The sequence below is a fragment of the Micromys minutus genome, assembly GCF_963924665.1.
Source record: "Micromys minutus genome assembly, chromosome: 27".
NCBI classification, from domain to species: domain Eukaryota; kingdom Metazoa; phylum Chordata; class Mammalia; order Rodentia; family Muridae; genus Micromys; species Micromys minutus.
This window is the reverse complement of record NC_137962.1, coordinates 28,164,772-28,188,544: the sequence shown is the minus strand read 5'-3', so window position 1 is coordinate 28,188,544 and position 23,773 is coordinate 28,164,772. Positions and strand designations below refer to the sequence as shown.

Here is a 23,773-nt window from a genome sequence, read left to right as displayed (position 1 = left end):
TAAAGAACACAGACAGATGCAGAGATCTTCAAAGACTTCAACTGATGCTACCTAAGTCTACCACCTGTTGGTGTCATGGTGTCTCCCAAACCACAGTTACACTGAAGCCTTCCTTGTCCTTGGACCCTGGAGATATGGGGAGATGAGCTTATGGGCCTGCCACTAAAAAGTTGACAGTGCACAAAACTTGAAGGGCTGTTATAGGGAAAGGGAATTATGTTCCATTCTGAGAAGCAGGGAGCAGAGATGACAGTTCAGAAGCAGGAAGATGCTGATGGCAACTCATTCCATGAGGCCAGGGCTTTTAGTACTGAGAGTAACTGGTTGGCACACACGCTGTGGGGCAGTGAGGAGCTAAAGGAAGATGGAAAGTTCCACAAGGGGGGGGGGACCTAACCCAACCCAGAGTATTCTAGATTTTAGCAAGTGGCAGCATGTTTCAGCCTAAGTGTATTTGACAAGAGTGTGTCTGTATTTGTCACTGTTTGTTCTTGAATTTAGGAATATCCGAAGAACCCAGGGATGGCTCTCAGTGCAAATCAAACGTGCTCAGAAAACAGTGTTTCAAGACTGACATCCACAAGCTGGTTCTAACTGCTCTGAACAGGGTATGTGGAACAAGGGGTTTCTGTCCTTATACTATTAATGAGACTATTAAATCTGAGGGTCTGGGAGTGGGGCTTTGAGTTTTGCTTTACTTTCTTTTGTTTAGTATTATAGAAGTCATAATTAGAACTCAGGGTGATAGTAGGAACATCTGGGTGGAAAAATATATATTAAAAGAAAGATAAGTATACAAGTAATTAATGTAAGTTTCTAGCTGAAGAAACTTGTTCAATCAGAAGGTCAATCAACAAACCAGGTCTGGATGTCAGGCCTGTTTTTCTCCCTGGTGGGCCATTCTTCCTTTATGATCCTATGAAAAAAAGGTTTAACTAACAGAAACACACCAGACAGGACATGGCTGTCTTCTCTCATTCCTGTGTATATTTTCATAGCTCTCCTAAGAATGACATCATTAGAATGACGTCTATAGAGATATCGATATTTATGACTTGAGATTCAACTATAATTGATCTAAGAAGAGACTAAGAAAAGTTTTTATTCAAGTGAGCCAAGGCATTGGTATATAAAACAGCGTGTTACAGTTCAAGTTGGAGGTGACTGCTTTTTGGATCGTTGACCTTCTATTCAGACTTGACCTTTGTTCACACATCACAGTGCTCGGGCATCTGTTCCATACGTCACTGTTTGTCTACTGTCATTTCTGGGGAACAAAGTAGACTCTCAGTATCTTGGCTCTGTCTACATGTATGTGTCTGCAGAGCCACGCACACCTGCCTTTTTGGCCAGGGAACCCAAGGAAATAAAAGTCAGTTTTCTGATGAGGTGGTCACAGGTTAAGATTTTCTGATTTGCAGAAGCTTAGAACAAAATATTGAAAGTTTAAATCTAAGATAGGTATTTTGATGGTGGCACCTGACCTTAACCCAAGCACTTGCTGGGCACAGAGGCAGGAGGATCTCTGTGAGTTTGAGGCTATTTTTGTCTGGAGAGTGAGTTCTGGGACATTCAGGACTCTATTGAGAAATGCTGTACTGAAAAACAACAACAAAAACAATTGTATTTTATTCTTAAATAAGAGGTGGTCAAGAGATCATTCACACACACACACACACACACACACACACACACACACACAATTGCATTAAAAAAGCATAAAAAGGTTTGTAGAAAGTGTAAAGCTTGGAGGTCGGGGAAGAATTGAACATATAAAAAAGACTGACCTTCTTCATGAAAGACTTTAAAAATGAAAACTGAGGTACATTTACAGCCTTTATAAAAACTGCTGTAGCAATTTCTTAAGGTAGGTAAGCAGATATAAAATTTATATGAAATAGTCAATTAGCATAAAGATTTACAGGAGAACTTGACAAGGAGCGATACATCATATAGTCTATGTCCAGTGGGATAGCCAAATGTTTTAGCAGACATTTGAACACACACTGGTGTGGCGTTGGAACTGGAGGATGAGTGGCCCATTTCATATGATATTGGCTTGAAAATTATACATAAGTGAGCTATGCAGCTGCTTCATGATGTCCCTCACACAGGGACGTCTGTTATCAACCTTAAGCCCCGCTATTTGGGGGAAAACATAGAAATCATTTTTGGCAAAAATATTTACCAAGATTGAATAGAGAGGTAAAAAGTGAATTTTTTGTATACATATGTAAATTACCAACTGTGATCACATGTATAGATAATAATCATAATATAGATTATAGAAGAAAAAATATTTCCAGGAAATTAGATTACTACCTGTAATGTCTCATGCCTTTCATATCAATACTTGGGAGGCAGAGGCAGGAGAATTGATATAAGTTTAAGGCCAACTTTGGTTAAAAGTGAGTTATAGGTCAACTTGGACTAGAGAATAAAACACAACACAACAACAACCAACAACAAAATGGCAATACCCATGACAATTAAAATAGACATCTGGTCAATGCTTGTGTTATAATAATTTATAGTGTAGATCTCTTTGGACCTGTACATTAAGATTTTTAGATAAGAATGGTCATTGTTGCACTATTTGTAATAGAAAACCATGCCAATGAGCTAAGACTTCACCTGGTGGTAACTCTGTACCATGGCAGGTACTTGCAACTCTTCAGATGTATGGAAGCCTTGGATTAGTATTTTGTTGGACGACAGTTTGGAGTGATGATTGATTTTAATAAGGAGTTGAAGACAGAGGTTATGTTATGAGTTCTGGACAGAACAGTCCACCATGGAAGCGTAAGGCATCTTAAGAATGTTCTCTTGGGTGCTCTGACCTGTAGTGTTTTCCAGCCAAGGTTCTCTCTGTAGCAATACTCAAGTGCTGGTGATGAGCAGAGCCCCACCCCCTCCCATTGGCCTGAACCACATGTGTATTGTAGGCAAGAACTGAATGTCTTGCTTTTTAGCCTACGAAATTTGAGGAGCTTTACCGAAGCTTAGTTTAATCTGTGCCGATAACATGATGGCTATTGATAGATGACCAACAACCAAACTATGCGACTTCCAAACCAGGTCATTCTGTGTAGAGGTTCCAAGGCAGCGAGGTGGCATTTTAAATGGACTGACCTGTCAAAATTATGGATTTTTCCATAAACATGATATTCCCCGGGCGTCACCTTCTTCTTTCATCCACGCTTACATTCTATGTATAATAAGTGTTGCCGGAACTGGTATTTTTGCTGTTCTCTTGTCTTCTCCCTTCTATCCCTTGGCTACTGTAAATTATATGCCTTGTTCTTGTTTCATTCACTGCTCAAGACTTTCTGGTCTGAATCCGACTCTACTCATTGTGCTCCGGTTCACCTTCCAGTTTAGACAGCAAGCAGATAGAGTGAAGGGCTTGTCACACTGGTACCCGGCACACAGCGTGAACTCACTAACTGTTGGCATTATTACCATCAGATATTAAGGTGCCTTTTGACCTTTGGCTACTAAGGCCTAGGGACCAGAGCAGTCACTTTTTTATACTCCCCACCGGTTTTCCCGTCGTCTTTGGCGAAATAATTTAATTCTGCACTGAATGACCATGTAGTTTTCGCATGCCCTAATATCTTGATGTTTTGAATCTTCTTTTGTTTGTAAGTTTATGGTGAACTCCTAAAGTATATGCATTTTAATTTGTTTTTTAACTTATAGTATAGTCATGTGTGTCTGTGCCTCTGTGCAGGGGGCGGGGACACGAGAAGAGGGTGTGAGATGTTCGTAGGGCTGGAATGAGCCATGCTAAGCCTGATGGTGGGGCTAAAACTGAAGTCTGTTCTCTGCAAGAGAAGCGAGTGGTCTTAGTCACTGAGCCACCTCTCCAGCTCTGAATTTTAACTCTTGAAGGGACTAGTTTAGATGACAGTAAAACACCAAGGGTTTCCTTTCCTTGACTGGGTATCTGCAGGCTTTGCTCTAGTGTTGAGAGTCATAGTGGAGAAATCTGAGACAGGCTTGTTTTGTTTTCCTTACTTTTCTGTGACTTGATAAGAGTTTCCTGGATGCCAGAAGTGTTATTTCTCTTGAAGCCCTGTCAGTCATGTTGTTGAGGTACATTTTGATGTTAGTTTTGATACCAGCTAAACAGACACCCGGGTTCCCCCCAACCCTGAGAAGATTTCTTAAGTTTTATCTTCACGAACATAGGTTTTTTTCTATCAGTTTAACTCTTCCTAGAAACTACATAACATCGGAACTCTTCTTCCTTTACCTTCTGCTATTTAAGAGAACACTGTGAGGCATACTCCGTTTATCAGCATGTACTCCCCTTTTCTGGATGGGGTTGCAAATCCATACATGCATCTTTTTCTATCATGAGCAAAGATAAGATACATGCAGGGATGTAGGACAAAAAGACAGCCATGCGTCATCTATTAAGGAGTTGCATTTCCTTCCCTGGGGAGTTCGCTTAGCTGAAAGCGAGAAGAGCCTGGTGTAGGCTCAGCTTGAGGTAGCTGACCCATTAGAGAAGCCTTTTCAGTGACATACTTGCAAGTTCTCTGAAAGGACTAAAAGCTTGTAGACAGTAGGTAAGAGGATGTTTGTAATTAATGTCTGTTGGTATCCTTCCAGTGACACATCCAAAGCTTACACTTGGATAATATGTGCCAGGAAGGAACTAGTAAGTTAATCTTGAGTAAAAAAAGAGTAATTTTAAGATGTAATATTAGGTAAATGAATGCAAGCCCACAATGGGCTTGTAAAATATCATGTGTAGATGAGATGGATATGTATTTATGTACATATGTATATATGTATGAGTATGTGTATATGTGTATATGTGCATATGTGTATATGTGTATATATCACAATCATATTATATATGGTTACTTATTTTCAAATTTACTTGAGTGTTCAAAACAACATAATCTTATTTTTAGTCTTTTAGATACTTCAGGTGCTGTCACTTGTGACCACAGAAGAACAATTCTGTTGTTATGTAGACAATCACAGACTTCCTGTTACAACATATTAGTCAGTTGCTAAGCTACATCTGTAAAGGTGAGAGGTTATGGGGGAGTCAACAGTGCAAGGACCAATCAATAAGTCCAAATTTGGTCAAAGTAAAGACATTAAACACGAGGGCTGAGGCGATGTCTAAGACAGTGAAGGCACCTGTCACCAAAGCCCATGATGATCTTAGGGCAATCTTGGGGACAGAGCTAGTTAAAGGAGAGTACTCACCAACTCAAGCAGTGCCCTGACCTCCATGTGGGAGGTGTGTACCCATACATACACACAGTGCACTCCTGCACGCATATGCAAATAAAATGAATAACAATGCAATGACTTTAAAAAGATGTTAAACACAAGGAGAGTCACATTATACCTGACTTGAGATGCATTCCTTAGTTTAGAGGCAGAGCTGAATACATGGTTTATGAAGCTAAGCAGCATAGGAAAGTACAGGTTCTCTGGCTTGAAAATATCAAGTTTTTCATGACAGTGTCAGCAGAATGTGAGACCACATTCTCGAAGTGTTTCAAGACAAAGGCTACAGAATGGAAAACCACTGTACGCCCACCTTTCTCCTTCCCGGGCCCAGGTTAATCATAATTTTACATTGTTTGCTCAAAAGTGTGTATCTCAGTTTTCCCACTGTTTGGAGTTTCAGGAAGAGACAAGGAAGATGGACAAATGAATGGCTTTCAAGTTTGAGCGTGGTATAGAAATCAAAAAGTGGGAAGGCAGCAATTAAGTCGTTAGGGAACCTTTTGTCTTCGGGTGCTTTTAATTCAGAGTCGTTAAGAGAAAAGTCTGATTATATAAAATTAAAGGGTAGCAAGAATATGGAGGCAGTAGGTGTAGTCGTTTCTATTAATAAATTCAGAAGGGAAGGAAAGAGGATACTTTGCTTTGCCTTAGCTCATGTTTTCTTTCTGAAGAGAATTTCAGCCTGGCTCTCACTGTCAGTCCATGTTAATTGCATGGGCGGATCCTAATATCCCAGCATCAGGAGGGCTGTGTTAGAGAAAGGGGTACTGAGGGGACACCAAACATCTTTCCACCTTCACATGGTGAGACCACGTTCCTATATCTGTGAGAACTCCTTCCTTACCACTTTCAAGTTGACATTCCTTTATTCTTTATTTGTGGTCTTCAATTCACAGAATGTGACATGTCTCAACTGCAAAAGAACCTGGTGCTATTACTCAGAGGAAGAGAATTAGATGAGAATAGTATTGAAAAACAGAGTTCCCAGAAGGGGGAGAGAAGAGTGTTTTGATGAAATGATACGAGAAGGAGGGCAAGGCACAGGGGAAAAAGCTAATTGTGTCCCCCTACCCTGTGGGGAACCAAGTGCTAAGTCACGGAGATTGTGAAGGAGCAGAGGATAGAGAAACCAGGGCTGGAGGTGGGGAGCTGTGGGCAGGCAGGCTCATCAGAGCTTGTGATCTGGCCTGAAGTGATGTCAGCACTGTCCTGTTGCAGTGGTGGGAGGATCAGATTTGGGGAGGTAGAGACCACGAAATAAGTGTTTTCATGGTGTATCTGTATGAAATTAATTCTCGAGAAAGATGTTGTAGTCATCTTTAAAAGAAATGTTACAAGTTGGATGTGACTTTGTTGTAGAGGTCAGAGAGTATGGTCCAAGTGTGGAGAGCCAGAGATGTATATGTATGTGCATGTATGTGATATATATGTATGTGTATGTTTATATGTATTTGTGTATGTATGTGTATGTTCATGTGTATGTATATGATGTATATGTATGTATGTGTATGTGCATGTGTATGTTTATGTGCATGTATGTGTATGTGCATGTGTGTATATGATGTATATGTACGTGTATATTTATGTGCATGTGTATGTGTTCATGCATGTATGTGCATGTGCATGTATATGATGTATATGTATGTATGTGTATGTGCATGTGTATGTATATGATGTATATGTATGTATGTATGTGTATGTGCATGTGTATATTTATGTGCATGTATGTGTATGTATATGATGTATATGTATATATGTGTATGTGCATGTGTATGTATATGATGTATATGTATGTATATGTTTATGTGCATGCATGTGTATATTTATGTGCATGTATGTATATGATGTATATGTATGTGTATGTATGCACCTGCAGCATTGCAAGAGGAAGTGTAGGGATGTGGATGTCAGTGTGTGTGCTGCCCATTTCTTCTCAAACAGTAGCCTGTCCTATGGAAAGAACCATATTCCTTCAAGATATGCACATATCTCAAATTACTAGAGGAGAGCCTGATTAGAGGGAAAGATGTGGTAATTAGAATCCAGGCCTCTAAGATAGTCCAGGCCCAGGCCTGCTACACGGCTATGTGATTTAAGGTTATCTGCACATTTGTGACGCTCAGCAAAACTACCACTTGACACAGTTTGATGGGAAGAAATGAAATCAAGCTCACAAGCCACTTGGGGTCAAGCTCGTTTAGAGCTTCCTGTGGTGAAAGACAGTATTGCAAACTGGTTAAGTTTATTTATGTCTTTGCAACAAAGTATCCCTGGTTTGGTTTCATTTTCTTTTTCTTTCTCTCTTTTTTTCCCCTTAATTTTCTATTTTGAAAATTTTTTATATTTTAAGATAACTTTTACTGGTTCTTTGTGAATTTCACAACAGGCACCCCAGCCCCATTCATTTCCCTTTCCCTTTTACATGCCCTCCACCCTTACAGAATCTCCCAAAGCAGAGGAAGAACATTCACTGTGGGATCTGTAGTGTGTCACAGTGGGTCCCACAGTGTATGTGCCCCTTTGTCCACACTTCTTTGCTTGCAAATGTTCATTGCAATGACTTTCTAGTCTGGCACGAAGACTCTGCTTCTGCCACTCTGTTGATACTGGGACCTCACTGGAACTTCTCTTAGATATCCTGCTGTTGCCCTATGTCATGGAGATCCTGTAGTTTTGGATCTGCAAGACTTTCCCCCTCATGTAGTCTGGTAGTTCATCCATTGGTTAGATGTTGGGATGAGCTAATCAAAGCCATGGATTGGGCCTGAGCTAGTCAGACCACCAGCTCTCCCATTCCCATGCCCTTGGGACCACCTCACCAGAAATCTCCACTACCAGGGCCAGCTCTACCCTGCTGCCTAGGCAAAAGCCATGGCCTGCTCTCTCAGATGTTGCAGCTGGTTAAAGACAAGACCAGTTTTCCTACTCTCATGAACCTAAGGCCAGCTCTTCTGCTTTGCCATAGATGGTGAAGATTCTCTCAAGCTTCCACAATGAGATTGTTTTTTTTCTCTGTTGGTGGGGATGTTACAAGGGTGGATGTCAGGTATGAGAAGAGGGAGAAATGAGTATGGCTGGTGTACATGATGGAAAATTTACAAAGAAACAATAAAAAGTAAAAAAAAAAAGATAATAATTTGTATTTGACCACATCATTTATGTTTTGTTCTTGAGGCTGGGTTTCATATATCCCAGAAGACCTCTATACTGTTTCACCGAGGGTGACCATGAAGGTTTGGTCCTCCTGCCTCCATCTCCCATGCACTGGGTTTACAGTTATAAACTACATGCCTAGTTTTTTGAAGCTGTAGTGGAGATCAAACCTAGGGCTTTGCATGGTAGTCAACCACTGTACTGTCTAAGCTGTATCCCCAGATGTAGAATTATGTTTTATCATTCTGTAACTGGTTTTATGGATGCATGTATTAAAAACCTTACTTACAACAGTAAATATTTTTAAACTGCTTTTGATTTTAGTTCCTTGGGAATCCTGGGATTCAGAAATGTGGACTGAAAGTAATCTCTTCTCTCACACATCTTCCTGATGCCTTAGAGACATTATCCCTGCACGGTGCAGTTGACTCAGTGCTCCACACTTTACAGATGTATCCAGATGACCAAGGTTGGTACAGATGGAACTTGGAGCCATTGCTTATTGTCTCAGTCAGGGTTTCTATTTCTGTACAAAAAACATCATGACCAAGAAGCAAGTTCGGGAGGAAAGGGTTTATCCAGCTTACACTTCCACATTGCTGTTCATCAACAAAGGAAGTCAGGACTGGTACTCAAGCAGGTCAGGAAGCAGGAGCTGATGCAGAGGCCATGGAGGGATGTTACTTACTGGCTTGCTTCCCCTGGCTTGCTCAGCCTGCTTTCTTATAGAACCCAGGTCTACCAGCCCAGGGATGGCACTACCCACAATGGGCTGGGCCAGGGATGGCTCCACCCACAATGGGCTGGGCCAGGGATGGCTCCACCCACAATGGGCTGGGCCCTCCCCTCTTGATCACTAGTTGAGAAATGCCTTACAGCTGAATCTCATGGAGGCATTTCCTCAAGGGAGGCTCCTTTCTCTGTGATAACTCCAGCTTGTGTCACGTTGACACGAAACCAGCCAGTACAGGATTTTTATTATTATTATTCCTTCTTTCAGTTTTGAAGTTAAAAGAATTACCACTGTTACTTTTTTTTCTTTTCTTTTAGAAATTCAGTGTCTGGGCTTACACCTTGTGGGATGCCTGGTGACAAAGAAAAATTTCTGCATAGGAACAGGCCACCTCCTGGCAAAACTTCTGGTTTCCTCTTTGCAGCGATTTAAAGGTGTTTCTGAAGTGCAGACTACAGTGAGTACACTCCTGAAAACTGGGAGCTTGGCTCCTGCAACTCTCCTTGTACATCAACAAGATATTCCAGTTAATTAAAACCACTTATCATTTTGTAGTATTTTAATTATAGAAGGTGCTGGAAATTGCATTGACTATAAAGATCCAGTATTCCTTATTAGATCTAAAAAAAAAGAAAAAGAAAAAAAAAAAGAAAAATCAGTGTGTTTGCCATAAAAATGCTAAACATGTCCCCACAGTTGATTTGTTTTATTTATTTATTTATTTTTTTGGTTTGTGCTTAGATTTGAGGCAAATACAAGTTATTATTATTTTAAAGATGGCTGTCCTCTGTGGCTTCTCATGAACTGCTTTTGCCTGTAGTGATTTTGCTTCTCCATGCTTTCTTCCTAAAATAAAGATTTGAAAATGAATTTCACCAAGCTTTGTTTGAAGCAGACATGTAATAATTGTCTTTATGTGGACTGCAAGATGGTTGTAAGGTTGATTCAGCAGGGAATAAAAGAATGCACATAGTTTTTTTTTTTTTTTTTTTTCCTATTCTGGAAGCTGAGGGGGAAAAATTACTTCACCCCAGGATTTGAGACCTGCAAAGTCGCGAGACTGCTATTCTCTACAGAAACTATGAACGTTAGCTAAACGAATGGTTCAAAACTTCTGTATTGGTGTTGGATTTTTGGTAATCAAGTTTGTATCTTAAAAGTACCCGATGAAAAAAATTTTTTAAACTGGCAAAATTGACCATACCAAGTTAACCAATAGTAACTATTCCATAGGCGTTCTCAGTAAATCACATAGCAGGTAAAGTGCTTTCTTTATGGTGAAGTACTGAAGACAGCGCCTTCTTCGCTCAGAGCAGGAGTGCATTTTAAAGTTGGTGTTTTGGAAACTGCATCTCTGTAAACCAATGAAAGCCATAGCAAGACTGATTAAAAGCCATCTAAGGGGAGGAAATGACTGTGTGGGCCAGGGCTCCCGTTACTATGGACTAATTCTTTGCATGTGAATTTTTAAATCTCCATAGCAGAGAGTATAAAAGCCCAACTGGGAAGCTCACTAAGCCTCCCAACCTATTTTATCGGGTCAGTGCCAGCTGAAAATGGCTTCTTCAAAGGTACAGCGGTCCCGGCTCTGCTGTCACACTTGCATGCCTAGAGCTTCTTGTGAGCCTTCAAGTGACATCTCAGAACCTCACAAACTAAATCTACTTTTTTTCTCAAGTGTCTGTATATGGAGAATTCAGCATCTGAAGAGATAAGAATCATCTCGATACATAGACAGATTCGTTCCAATGTTACTGTTTTGTGACTTTACTCATGGTCCTCAACACTAAAGCTGTTCATGGAAAAGGACCCTTCCTTAAAGCACTGTGTAGGCCGAGAGACTAGGCCAACCTTGGCAAGCTTGAGACCCTTTTAAGAAGCAATGTTGCTGTTTGTCTGAAACCCGCCACAAGGGTATGCCCTCTATTTTGCTTTCTGAGCTTCAGACCATTACAATAAACAGCACTGAGGTCAGGAGAACTTGCTTGCCTCTGAGGTAGAAGTGTATGAAGGAGCTAGTATGAAAAGCTGGGGGAAGTGCTAAACCCCATGACTACTGTTCCCTCTTTAAGTCAAGGCTGGTCTTTTTGGATCCAGATTCCTCCAACTGTTCTAATCCTGAGCAACATCTAGCTTTCCTCTGGCAGGTCTGGTTTCCCAAAGGAACCTTTAATGGCCAAATTTGAGAGGGTTAAGCATTTGAGGATGGTTTTTCAGCTAGCGTTTGTTCTCCTCGTCCTCAACATATTTCTTACTACCAGAAGAGGGAGACATCTACGATTATTCCAAGGTTTGCAGCTGTCAAGTTCAAGTCTAAGTCTCTCTGTTTAGTTAAAAGAGCAAGCCAGGGTCTTAAATATCGTACACGAACTGTCGAATATCATTGAACTTATTTTTGCTCGTGATGGATTATATCCCTTATTATTATGTCTGCTCACACTTTCAGGGATTACAGACAATCTTGTCAATACTTGAACTGTCGGTATCCTTCTCCAAGCTGCTAGTGCACTACTCATTTCACGAGGTGATATTTCATCAGATGTCTTCCAGTGTGATGGAACAAAAGGATGAGCAGGTAAGGGATTGAGCCCATGGGCTCAACCCTATTCCCCCGATTGCTTCTCACTCTCGTTTCTATTCCTTCTAGTTTCTCAACTTATGTTGCAAATGCTTTGCAAAAGTGGCCGTGGACGATGAGCTGAAGAGCAAGATGCTAGAGAGAGCCTGTGATCAGAACAACAGCATCATGGTCGAATGTTTGCTCCTGTTGGGCGCTGATGCCAATCAAGTGAACGGGGCAACTTCTTTAATCTATCAGGTGACTATGCCAGTTCTCACTTTTGTCTGTCTTCGTTACTACTTCAGATGTGACCTGTGCTATGTGACTGTGATCTGGTGGTTCTTGGTTGTGGGTATTGGTGGCATGATTGTGAGAGGTGTGTGTGAGGTAAAGACTACAGGGGCTGGGCAGGACCCGTACTTCTTCACAGTAGCTTGAGGGGTCTGGGTTCGAATAGGCAGCACTTGTTCTCCGCCACCCCCATTGTGCAGCACACTGCCTTTCCTCTTCTTCTAGCCTTCCTTCTCGGACAATGAAAGCACATATCTGATCATCTTCTTCCTTCAAACTCCAATAAAAATATTTCTTAAATTCTTCCCTATACATCCAAACACGAGACAAAAATCAAGATTCACTTCTGCAGGTCCATGAGAGTTTAATGTATTTCTCCATTATATTTTACCGTTTAAGTTTAAATTCCCAAATGTTTTATATTGTACACTGTCATAGAATTGCGTGGTGTTCATCTTTGCATTGTTTAGAATATGGAATTCATCGTATTGTTTTGTGACTCTTACTTTGGAGTCTTGAACAAGCATTTGTTGACAGGGCACCAGTAGCTGACCAAGGAACATTTCCATCTAAGTCTAGCCTGTAAACCAATGACCTTACTGGAGTTCTTTATCAGAGCATGAGTAACTCAAAGACAGCTGCATTATGGGAAAGCCCACCCATCATGGATGACAACCCATGCAAGCTGTATCCCTAGAGCTCCCAGCCTAACACAAAGGAAGGTCCATTAGAGAGTCTTCGAATCCCAGATATTGTCCACTATTGAGGACAAGCTTGGGGAGGGGCCTTGTATAACCTGTAACTTTCTGAGCTTCTAAGATCCCTAGGTCTTCTGAGGCTGGGCAGCTTCTTGAGTACCATGAGCCTCTTCTCTTTTTTATGGCGGGTATGTTTTAACAATGGCATCTATGCAACAAGTATGAGTGTAGTCGATGTTCACAAAAGTGCGCTAGACTAGGTTAATAGGAAGAGGTTTGTGTGGACCTGTTTAGAAGTAGTTCCTTGGGGGCGATTCCACTTTCCATTGTCAGAATACCAGCAGTCCATTAGCAAGTGCCAAACACAAGTTAGTAGCAGCTGCACGGTCTTGCAGAAACTGCAAGGCTGTGTATAGACAATTGGCACAAGTCAGTGGAAGCAGCCTGCATTCCACGAGAAGGTCTTTGGAGCGATTCCCTCTACAAGGTGAAGACCCGTGAAGACAAGAAAGCGTTGCATGGAGTAGCAATGCAAGAGCCTCCTCTCACTGTCTGTGGGGTTCCATTTAAACACCACACACCCTCTAAACACCACACACCCTCTCAAGGGTCCGTTTTCAGCAAAACATCAAATGCCCTCTCACAAGGCAACTTCCAGAAAAACAATCGAGCTGTTAAAAAAAACAGAAATGTCCACTTCAAAGGGTGATGAGGTCTCTTCACACCATTGACTGACAAGCTACAAGATTATTAGATTTATGCCAGTCTTATATCTCTGGCAATAATTTCATTTTATTCCCCCTGTCTATTGCCAAGGATAAGTTTTGCCTTATTTCATATCACCTCAACCGAAATTTGAGGCATAAGGATTGATCATAGTGAGATCCATTTTCTTCTGTGTCCACTTTCTCTTCCGCTTTGTAAACCTAGGCGTGTGAGAAGGAGAGCAGTCCTAAGTTGGTGGAACTGTTGCTTAATGCTGGATGCCGTGAACAAGATGTGCGGAAAGCCCTGACAGCAAGCATCCAAAAGGGTGATGTCCAGGTCATCAGCTTACTGCTAAGGAGACTGGCCCTGGACCTGGCCAACAACAGCATTTGCCTTGGAGGATTTTGCCTGGGAAAAATCGATCCTTCTTGGCTTGGTCCTTTATTTCCAGATAAGCCATCTAATTTAAGGAAACAAACAAGTAAGTACCGACAAGAACATCTTGCGTAGCTCTTGCTTTAAGTGTAACCAACAGCCTTGCTTTGAACCTGGGACTTGGTGCATGATATGCAACATCATTCCACCGATCCACTGTACCTGAGCTCAGTCATCATGGTGGACGACTGTATCTGTTCTCTTCACTTCCTTTCTAGTAGATGATAGGCGGGGTGAAGTCAGAGTAAGTTTTGTCCACTGTTGGGATATTTATGCTACTGCTTTGCGTTTCATATATGATCGGTGGATATTTATAAATTTGCAAGGATGAGTTAGCAGTAAGCGATACAGAAGGCATGTGTCATATAAAAAGCGCTTCACATATCAGCAGCGATTAAAATTGTTCTTCCTGAGGACTGTCTGCACTATCTTTTGCTGTTTTTGGTTCTCAGTTCAAGTACCTTTGAATTTTGAAATCTAATATGCACAGTGCTTTATTTGTCTAGGGAAAGATACTCTTTTATTTATGATGTGTTATTAGACATTCAGGATGCAAATTTTATGGGTGAGGATATCCATTAAAACTATTAAATATTTTAAAAAGATTATGGAGGGGGGATAGAGAAAAAAAAAAAAAAAACCAGAACCAAACGGAACAACCATGGGAAACTCATCTAGTGAACCTTTTGTGGTCACTTAAGAGAAGCATGCCAAAACTTAGATGTGGATGATAATGGACCAGAGAGGTTTAGACAGGGGGATTGTGAGACCAGTCAGGGCAGTACAGCATAAACCTGGTCAGGAAAGAATTTCAAATTTCACAGTATTTTCATTGCTGAAAATTCCACTGGGTTGTGTTCTGTGTTAATCCCACTTACATGAAAATAGAACACTGTATTGAAAAATAGTTCTACAAATGATGTCCCTTCTCTCCCCTCCTGTCCCCTTCCCTCCTCTCCCTCCTCCCCTCCCTCCTCTTCTTTCATCTTCTCTCTTCCTCCCCCCATCTCTATACCCCCTTCTCTTCAGGGTGTCTCAATATCTTCCAGGCTGACATGAAACTCTCTAAGAGGGGCAGGTTGAACTTGACCTTGAAGGCAAACCTACCGTTGCTTTCTGAGTTCTGGGATCATAGTTATGAGCTATCTTGCCAATATTTGTTCTCTGACTTCTGGCAGAATGGGGTTGTGACCCTGGATGGAGATTAAGTATTCCTTTAGATCTTACAGTGGCAAGTCTTGATGTAATTTTTAAAAAAATGTTAATGGCATTTGGCTGGAAGGTAAAATCATGATACTGTTGGTTGTTTGTCTAAAGGAGAGTTTCGAATTCATAACATCTGAAATGTTCCTCAGGTTTTATTTGACTGACTGACTCACACATTTTATTTATTATGTGAACTATGAAAGCAATATTTGAAGAAATCTAGGGTTTCTGTAGATCAATGGCGACTGCCAGCACATTTCTTCTTTGTATAAAATAAATATAAAATGTAATGAAAAATTGAAAACAGCGTCCATTGTCTTGGGGTTGAAACTCATCCTAAACAACTTGAAGAGGAAAAGGTTTATTTTCATTGAAGCCTGTCGGAGGCAAGCCAATTCAGAGGCCATGGAGGTGGCTGTGTACTGGCTTTCTCCTCATGCCTTATTCGTTCAGCTTGCTTTTATCTAGCACCTAGGATCACCAGCCCAGGGATGGTACAACCCACAGTAGGCTGGACCCTTCCCTATCAATCACTGATTAAAATCCTACAGGCTTTTCTATAACCCAATCTCATTGAAGCAGTTTTTCAGCTGAGGGTCCCTCCTTTTAAGATGGCTCCAACTTGTGTCAAGTTGGCATGAAATTAGCGAGCACAGGTGTTAAAATTCTAGCACATGAGCCACCGAACAAATTTTATTTATGACACCTTTTAGCACTGTCGTATTTTAATAAGATATCATAAGCATGGCGTTATTAATTAATCATCCCGTCCTGAACAGACTATCTGATGTTCCAGGTGAGCCAATTTGTCCTAAGAGAGCTTATCCAACTTGCAAGTGGCATCATACATGCCTGTCTGGCTTTATAGTCCCAACTCTTCCCCAGATTAAATTAGTTCCATGACTGAAAAATGGCCATTACACCCCAGCCTCATATAGCCGAAGCACTAACACTAAATCTGATTGAAACAGGGAAGATTTTATGGCAAATCCGAACGATTATTGCACATGGCAAAGCGATTCTTCAAGGAGAAATATTTGAAAAGCGTGAGATATGTAAAAGGAACTTGTGAAAGGCATGTTCATGCTGGATCGTTGCTGGTTTCTAAGTAATTGGTTGATTTATTTTTTTTAGACTGGGGGTCTGTCCTAGCAAGAAAAGTGCTCCGGTATCAGATGAGAAATACCCTTCAAGAAGGCGTGGCCTCAGGCAGTGACGGCAACTTCTCAGAAGATACGCTGGCGAAGTTTGGTGAATGGACCTTCATTCCCGACTCCTCTATGGACAGTGTGTTCGGCCAGAGCGATGATCTGGAGAGCGAAGGTATCTATTTGAAACCAAATGGTTTAAGCCAGAGGCTCACCATGGCTCACATCTACACGCTGGCATTGAACACTGAACTCACGCTAAAATCCTGCTTGCACTCATTTGGGAAAATGGGTGAAAATGGGCTGCATTTAAAGTCGTAGCGCAGGAAACTGTGCCTTGCATCCCAGTGCGAACCAGAGGGTCCGGGTTTGTACATGCTTACAGCGAGATAACTCTCACACTGGAGTTGCTCCCCATGCCCGGACACCACTAAGTTTTTGTGGGCTCTGTCATTTTCATAACCTTAATAAGTTAATGATACCAGCCTGTCAGGATTACAGGTAGAAAACCAAGAAATTCTAAGTAAAGGGTCTGGACCACATTTGGAAAGTTAGTTCTTAACTTCATCATGGCTTTAGAAACGTTGCTATCTTACATAATTTTTGAAATTGATAAAGCAAGATAGCTGATAGTAGACGTTACCACTTAATACAAAAGGTGAGTCAAGGAACCCGTTACATTTTGCCCATTTGTTCTTCGTGTATGAAGTGACAGGCTTCATCATCACATTTCAATAGGTCTGTATCTCTGTACTTTGCTTAGGCTCTGTCTGGTCCACTTACTTCCATACATGCCTCCCTTTTCATTTGGTTTATTTATTCGTTCGTTTATAGGGTGTGCATATCACATTGCACATATGGAGGTCAGAGGAGCATCTTCATGATTCGGTTCTTTCCTCTGAGATGTGGATTTGGGGTTTTGAACTCAGGTCATCAGGCTTGGTAGCAGGCACCTTCACTCAGCCATTTTTCCAACTCTTTTATTTTAAAAATTTAATAAAATCATGTACACGTAGAGTGGGTTAATGTAAATCTTGAACCAGTGGGTTTATATCAAGATTTATATTATACATTATGAAATTGGTATTGGTAGGTTGAATTTATGATTTCCTTCAAGCACCTAAAATTTATTTTTTTCCAAGATAAAGAGTAAAATTGAAAAATCTTACATTTTTTTCACAAATAGTTCCTCAATATTTATCTTTGAAAATTACGACTTTTTCTTCAACTTCATTTTTGAGAACTCATAATTTGTGTTATCTTCATCTTCTCCTCTTAAAAGAATCATTGCTAATCAGAACAACAACTCAATGATACAAACACACTTGCCTATGCCAATCCTAGGTCTAGGCCAATGATATGAGCTTGCCTAGAATACATGAGTCGTGAAGTCTTGGAATCAGCCCCCAATACTGTTAAAATCCCAAAATAAATGATTTAAGAAACAAATGCCATTTAACCCCCGAGTATGAAATCCAAATGAATTACATTCAAGATTGTTGAATACCCAATAATCTAAGGTATATTTTTAATATTTAAAGCCAACTTTAAAAATCTATGAGAAGGTATAGTGAAATGGAAAAGCAGTTGGCCATACTTTTCTGTTTTCTTTCTTTGTTCTCTGCACGATGTTTACTATAAGCTGTGTGACTATTGATTTTTCTTGGCTAAGTCCTTCTGAACCCTGAACAACTGTGACACAGATCTGATCACTGTTAGTCAGCACTCAGTGATGACTCTACCACAGGTATTCAACCAGCAACATGAAGAAAGAAAACACTCGTCGAGTTTTAACAGAAACACCAGCATCGTTTACTATTTTTATTCTCACGTTCAAAGGGAAATAGGAAGTTCCTTGTATGGGCCCATGTGTGTGTGTTGTATATAGAGGTGTATTTCCATAAAGGCATAAATATACATTAAGTATACATAAAGCTCATGCCTTATTTCTTAGAACTTAGTTTTCCCACTAGTCTGGAAGCCAGTGAGTCCCATCAAATCATCTTGTGTCTGCCCCCTGCCCCTCAGTGCCGAGGTTACACATGTGCTCAGGACTACATGAATTGCAGCTGTTTCCAAACTCTGGTCCTCCTGTTCGTGTGAAAAGCACTCTGGACCGCCGAGCCAGTGCGGGTTCTATTAATGAAGATATTTAGTCTTCTTGTGGCTGACCGATGATGCTCAGATCTATTTCCTCACGTCGCTGTTACTGTTTAACTTCAAAACAGGCAGCGAGAGCTCGTTTCTCGTGAAGAAGAAGTCCAACTCCATCAGTGTAGGTGAAGTTTACAGAGATCTAGCTCTGCAGCGCTGCTCACCAAACGCTCAGAGGCATTCCAACTCATTGGTAAGCTGCATGGCGTCCATGTTAAATGTTTGGTCCTTTGACAACAGTCCCTTGATGATGCTGCAATGCAGGCAAAGGGACCCATTGGACACTCCTGCTGACAGCAATCCCTGGGAGTCACAGGAAGGGGGAAGGAGACAGTCACCCTCCCACAGCTGTCCTCTGACCTCCACACACGTGGCTGGGCATGTGAGCCCCACCCAACATGTATCACCCGAAATTAATAAATAGAAAAAGAAGGCTGTCTGAGGAAGCTGTATGGATATATACTGTCTGTTTTTCATTTCTATAAGCTCAGTTTATGGAGAACGCCCCCCCCCAAGTGATTTGGTCAGTGTCTAATATGTATCTATCTTATCATGTCTGGTAAATAATGTGCCAAATTGAAAATAGAACTAAATAAAAAGCAAGTTATTTTTGCTTCCCTTATTTTGAACTCATATGAAGAGGAGTAGAGACAGTTCACTGTAGCCAAATAGAATAAATTGGGTCCCGGGATTTGCATATGGCAGGCCGTTTTAATTTCTTTAACTTAGTTACCGATTTACTTCATTGGTTGATGGAATTGACTGTGGAAAACGTTCTGCCTCAACTTGTGACTCTCAATTTCTTTACACTTAAAACTGAAGGACACGGTCTGCTGATGCTGCTGAAGTCACAGCACTCAGAAGACCATGTCTGGAGGGTTCCGAGTTCTAGGCCAATCTGACCCTTCTATAGTACACAAAACAGGGAGGTAGGGGGAGGTTCAATGCGTAGGAAAGTTGAGCAGTAATTCTATCTACATTCCTAAGCTCTCTGTTATTGCTTACTTCTTTCCGCAAAAACTTCATGTCTGAGCTACTTCTACATAGAAATGTTCTCTTCTCAGAATAAAAAAGGAAGAGTTGATATAAGACGATGTGATAGCCAATTTATTTAAGTCACTATTTATAGGGTCCTGTTTTTGATCATGAAGATTTACTGAGACGAAAAAGAAAAATACTGCCTTCAGACGAGTCTCTCAGTAAGTACGGGGAAATTACTGAGAGCAGAATCTGTTGTTTTATTTAATTTGCTTTGATTACTTAATTAAAAAATTTTTTTGTTGCCTATTTGGACTCACACAGCTTTCATATGTACTCACCTAATGATCAAAGAGGCTACTAAGTTCTACTTTTTATGACTGAAATCCAAATCATGTCCTCCCCCAGCCCCACCCCATTCTTCATTTTCATCTGTCCTTTTTTCACTGCCCAGTTCAATCCTTTTATTTGCTCTGCATTCTGACCACTAGAGGGCACCCTCCACGGTTTGGTGTTCTTGCAGAGCCTGCCTCCGGGGTGAAGAGGGCTCAGTTCGTTTTCACAGGTTAATTCAACCACGCACTTACATTTCTATCTTTTGTTGTTTGGGACACAAAAGGGCCCTCAAGGCTGCAGTCCCACACGAGACAATCAGAGAGCTCTTCTTCACTGGCTTCTGAGAGAGAGCACATCACGTCCTTAGACCTTTCTGCCAACGAACTGAAAGATATTGATGCTCTGAGCCAGAAGTGTTGCTTCAGTAGCCACCTGGAGCATCTCACCAAACTGGAACTTCACCAGAATTCACTCTCCAGCTTCCCACAGCAGCTGTGTGAGGTAAAGTCTCTTTGCCTTGTAGCTTCCTGAGACCCTTCCGGGGCACCGCATGACCCTCCCATTTGCTTGGGTAAGCACATCTGTATAAACCCATTCGTAATAACCCCAGAGTACCTGGAATGTGTCCGTGTCACATTGAGGGCAGACATTAAAGACTTCCTCTTGGAGTGTTCTTCCGAGAGCTAGCTCAGATCTGAATTCTCTTCCCCTTTCCCCAGGATGTCTGTAGTCCCCCTCGCAAAGGGCACTTGCTCCGCTTGTATTGAACAGTACAGAAAGCATCCCGAGGAGGAAGGGATAAGGGATCGTTTTGAGAAATCTTTAAGAGTTTGACAAGGGATGACTGACTCCCATAACCCCACTGACCCTGATAGCAAATAGTACTGCAAGCAAAATTATACCAACCCATGGCCACGTGGCTTTCAACTTCTATGGTAGATATTTGTTTTATAAAGTTTATTTTAACACATGTGCCATTTCTGGCATTTATTACCACAATATACATATACACACGCATTACTCTTGGGCTAGGGGCATGGAAGAGGACGTAATTTAAGATTAGACCTAGGCTTTAGCTTTGGCTGTAAAAGCTGATTTTGTGGGAGATCCAAGGCAAGGACAGTTGGCTGTTGTACAGTTCTCCTAAAGCATAGTTCTCAAACCTGTGGGTGGGGACCCCTTGGGGGGGGTCAAATGACCCTTTCACGGGGGCTCCATATCAGATATCCTGCATTTCAGATATTTACATTATGATTCATAACAGTAGCAAAATTACAGTTAGGAAGTGGCAATGAAAATTGGAGTCTCTACCACATAGAATGTTATTGAAGGGTCTTAGCGTTAGGAAGGTCTATAAGAAACGGGGTGAATGCATAGGATAGAAGTCTCTAGTGTTGCATGATCTCAAGGTGCGTTCCTAACTCTGGCTGTGAGCGCCAGCCAAAGTTCCATTCTCTTAGGATGTGAGGAATTATAAGAGTGCATCACCGCGGTAAAGCCTGTCTCTTAGACTTGGGGCAGCAATTACCCCATTCTGTAGGGTCTCACACAGCTATCTAGATACTGCCTTTCAGAAATTCTTACACACTTTAATATGAATTACTGTCGCGCCCAGCCTTGTCCCGCAAGGAAAAGACGCAACACGGCCAGGTTCTTCTCTCAGTTTATTCAGGACTCTTTCTTGATGCTTTGCTGGATCCCGAGAGCCCCGAGCCTGGGAGGCTCTCTCCTTTTATCCCCCCCGCCCATCCGATAGCTGAGGTGTCATAGCATCGTTGGTCCGTAATGTGGTGTGACAGAGGCGTGATACAGGCGCATGCGCTCCTACGGTGTTTACTGTTTTGAGGGGGCGGACACCGGCGCCATCTTAGGGGGAGGCGCAGCGGCGCGCGCAGCTCCCTACAAGCTCCCTACAAATTATGCCACAGGAAAGCCTGCTTCTGATAGGTTTAACCATGTTGGATAGATAACACTGCAGTAGCCCCGGTTTCATCTTGCAGTTTGCAGAAGTAATTTCTATAAATAAACAGAGTTGAGGTCTCAAATGTGTATCTATGAACCTGCTTTTGACACTTGTTTATGGGATTTTCCCGTTTTGATTTACACTATAGCAGGAACTGTTAGCTTACTGTGTATATAAAAGTTCTGGTAAGCATCATATTTTCAATTGAATAAAAATCCAGACAGTTCCAGTTAACCAGAACTGGTGCAGGAGTTATCTCTCAAAGACTCAGTATGGAAAAATTTTTTTTTTCCTTCCCAGACTCTGAAGTGCTTGACACATTTGGATCTGCACAGTAACAAATTCACCTCATTTCCCTCCTTCATGTTGAAAATGCCAAGTATCACCAACCTAGATGCCTCTCGAAATGACATTGGACCAACAGTCGTTTTAGACCCTGTGGTGAAGTGTCCAAGCCTCAGACAGTTTAACTTGTCCTACAACCAGCTGTCTTCCATCCCGGAGAACCTCGCCCATGTGGTGGAGAAACTTGAGCAGCTCCTACTGGAAGGGTAAGAATGGGCCCATCGAAGCTGCATTCACATAGCACTGAATTTAGCAGGGGTGAGAAAACATGGCTCTATTTCTACGGAGAGTTTATAGTGAGCGCGACAAAGGGTGAAAGCAGTTGATAATTAAGGCGATATTGTCAGTTGGAATCCCCACAATTCATTTTAAGAGGCTCAAATGTGCTTTGGGTTGTACTTGGAGCGTAAACTGATTTCTTCGTACCTATACATCCTACTAGCATTCCCGTTTTAACCCTCGGTTTTGTGTTTCCCAACAAGAAATAAAATAGCTGGGATTTGCTCGCCCTTGTGCCTGAAGGAACTGAAGATTTTAAATCTCAGTAAGAACCACATTCCATCCCTACCTGAAGACTTTCTGGAGGCTTGTCCGAAAGTGGAGAGCTTCAGTGCCCGCATGAATTTTCTTGGTAAGAGTTGTGTGCTGATTTCAGTTACCAGGCCTTCAAGGCAGCGACACAGATGGGCGTTTTTAGGAGGGCAGCTACAGGTGAGGTTTCAGTTAAAATATTCTGAAGTTCTACAAACCAGCTTGGCAGATTGGTGCCGAAGTGAGCCATCGAGTCTGGGAAAGGTTTTGGAGCAAAGAATGGGGACATGTATTTAAGTGAGAGAGGATAGGGGTGGGGTGGGGTTGATCCCACTTGTGAGACATTCTGGGAAAGGTACAACTGTGGGTCCAGTCAAAAGAGTTCTAGTTAGCATGGTCCAGGGAAGAGAAGAGGACAGATGTCCGTCTGGTCAAACCACAGGGAAGGACCTTAAACTAAACTGTTTGGAGACACCGCCGTGTCAATATTGGCCCCTGTCACAGCTGAACTAATGCTGGTTTAGTAGCAGGAGAAAGGTTTGTGGGGAGACAGGGATGAGAGGGACAGGAATTCCGTCCTCTCCACCCACATTTTCTATAAAACTAAAACTGTTTAAAATGTTACTTTCGTGGGGCTGGGGAGATGGCTCAGCGGTGAAGCCCACTGACTGCTCATCCAGAGGTCCTGAGTTGCATTCCCAGCCACCACATGGTGGCCCACAACCATCTGGAATGGAATCCGACAGTGTACTCATATTTAAAAAGAATGCTTTAAAAAATGTCTATAGTTTTAAAAAAATCTTAGCCCACAGCTATTAAGGAAAGAATTTACAGTCCACGGCTTGCATATAACTGTCCCAACTTTCATTCATTTTTATCTCTTGAACTGAAGAGTTCCCTGGCTGTCTACATGCAGGTACAAACATTCCCAATGCTGTTGAATAGCAGAACAGATTTTAAAACAAATTATTTAGTTAAAATATAATTGAATTATTTATCTTCCCCTCTCCCTTTCTCCCCCTTCAACTCCCTTCCATATTTCTGTTTCTCTCAAGTACATGGCCTCTTGTTCTCTAGTTATATTATTACATATATGTGCAAATATATAAATATGTAAATGCAACCTGCTGAGTCTGTTTAGTGTTGCTGCATGTCTATGTTTCCACGTTGACTACATGGTGTAGGATAGCCACCTAGGAAGGACTAATTCTTTCTCTCTCAAGAGTTCTTAATTGTCTGTCCCTCTTCATATACAGGTAGCGAGGGCCCCAA

The 23,773-nt window shown here is 41.6% G+C and overlaps 1 protein-coding gene across 1 annotated transcript in view; it reads left to right on the top strand.

Annotated features, from left to right (window-relative positions):
- The window catches only part of LRRK2 (leucine rich repeat kinase 2), a gene marked incomplete at its 5' end in the record, with an annotated part of 130,195 nt that overhangs the window by 35,474 nt on the left and 70,948 nt on the right, over nucleotides 1-23,773 (top strand). Inside the window, 12 exons of the mRNA XM_080939254.1 lie at nucleotides 502-608; nucleotides 8,740-8,884; nucleotides 9,466-9,605; nucleotides 11,595-11,723; nucleotides 11,796-11,966; nucleotides 13,628-13,886; nucleotides 16,181-16,369; nucleotides 18,423-18,541; nucleotides 19,478-19,547; nucleotides 19,946-20,163; nucleotides 21,926-22,176; nucleotides 22,453-22,601. Of these exons, the coding sequence (XP_080795380.1) occupies nucleotides 502-608; nucleotides 8,740-8,884; nucleotides 9,466-9,605; nucleotides 11,595-11,723; nucleotides 11,796-11,966; nucleotides 13,628-13,886; nucleotides 16,181-16,369; nucleotides 18,423-18,541; nucleotides 19,478-19,547; nucleotides 19,946-20,163; nucleotides 21,926-22,176; nucleotides 22,453-22,601 (1,947 nt within the window). The remainder of the gene's footprint in view (nucleotides 1-501; nucleotides 609-8,739; nucleotides 8,885-9,465; nucleotides 9,606-11,594; nucleotides 11,724-11,795; nucleotides 11,967-13,627; nucleotides 13,887-16,180; nucleotides 16,370-18,422; nucleotides 18,542-19,477; nucleotides 19,548-19,945; nucleotides 20,164-21,925; nucleotides 22,177-22,452; nucleotides 22,602-23,773) is intronic.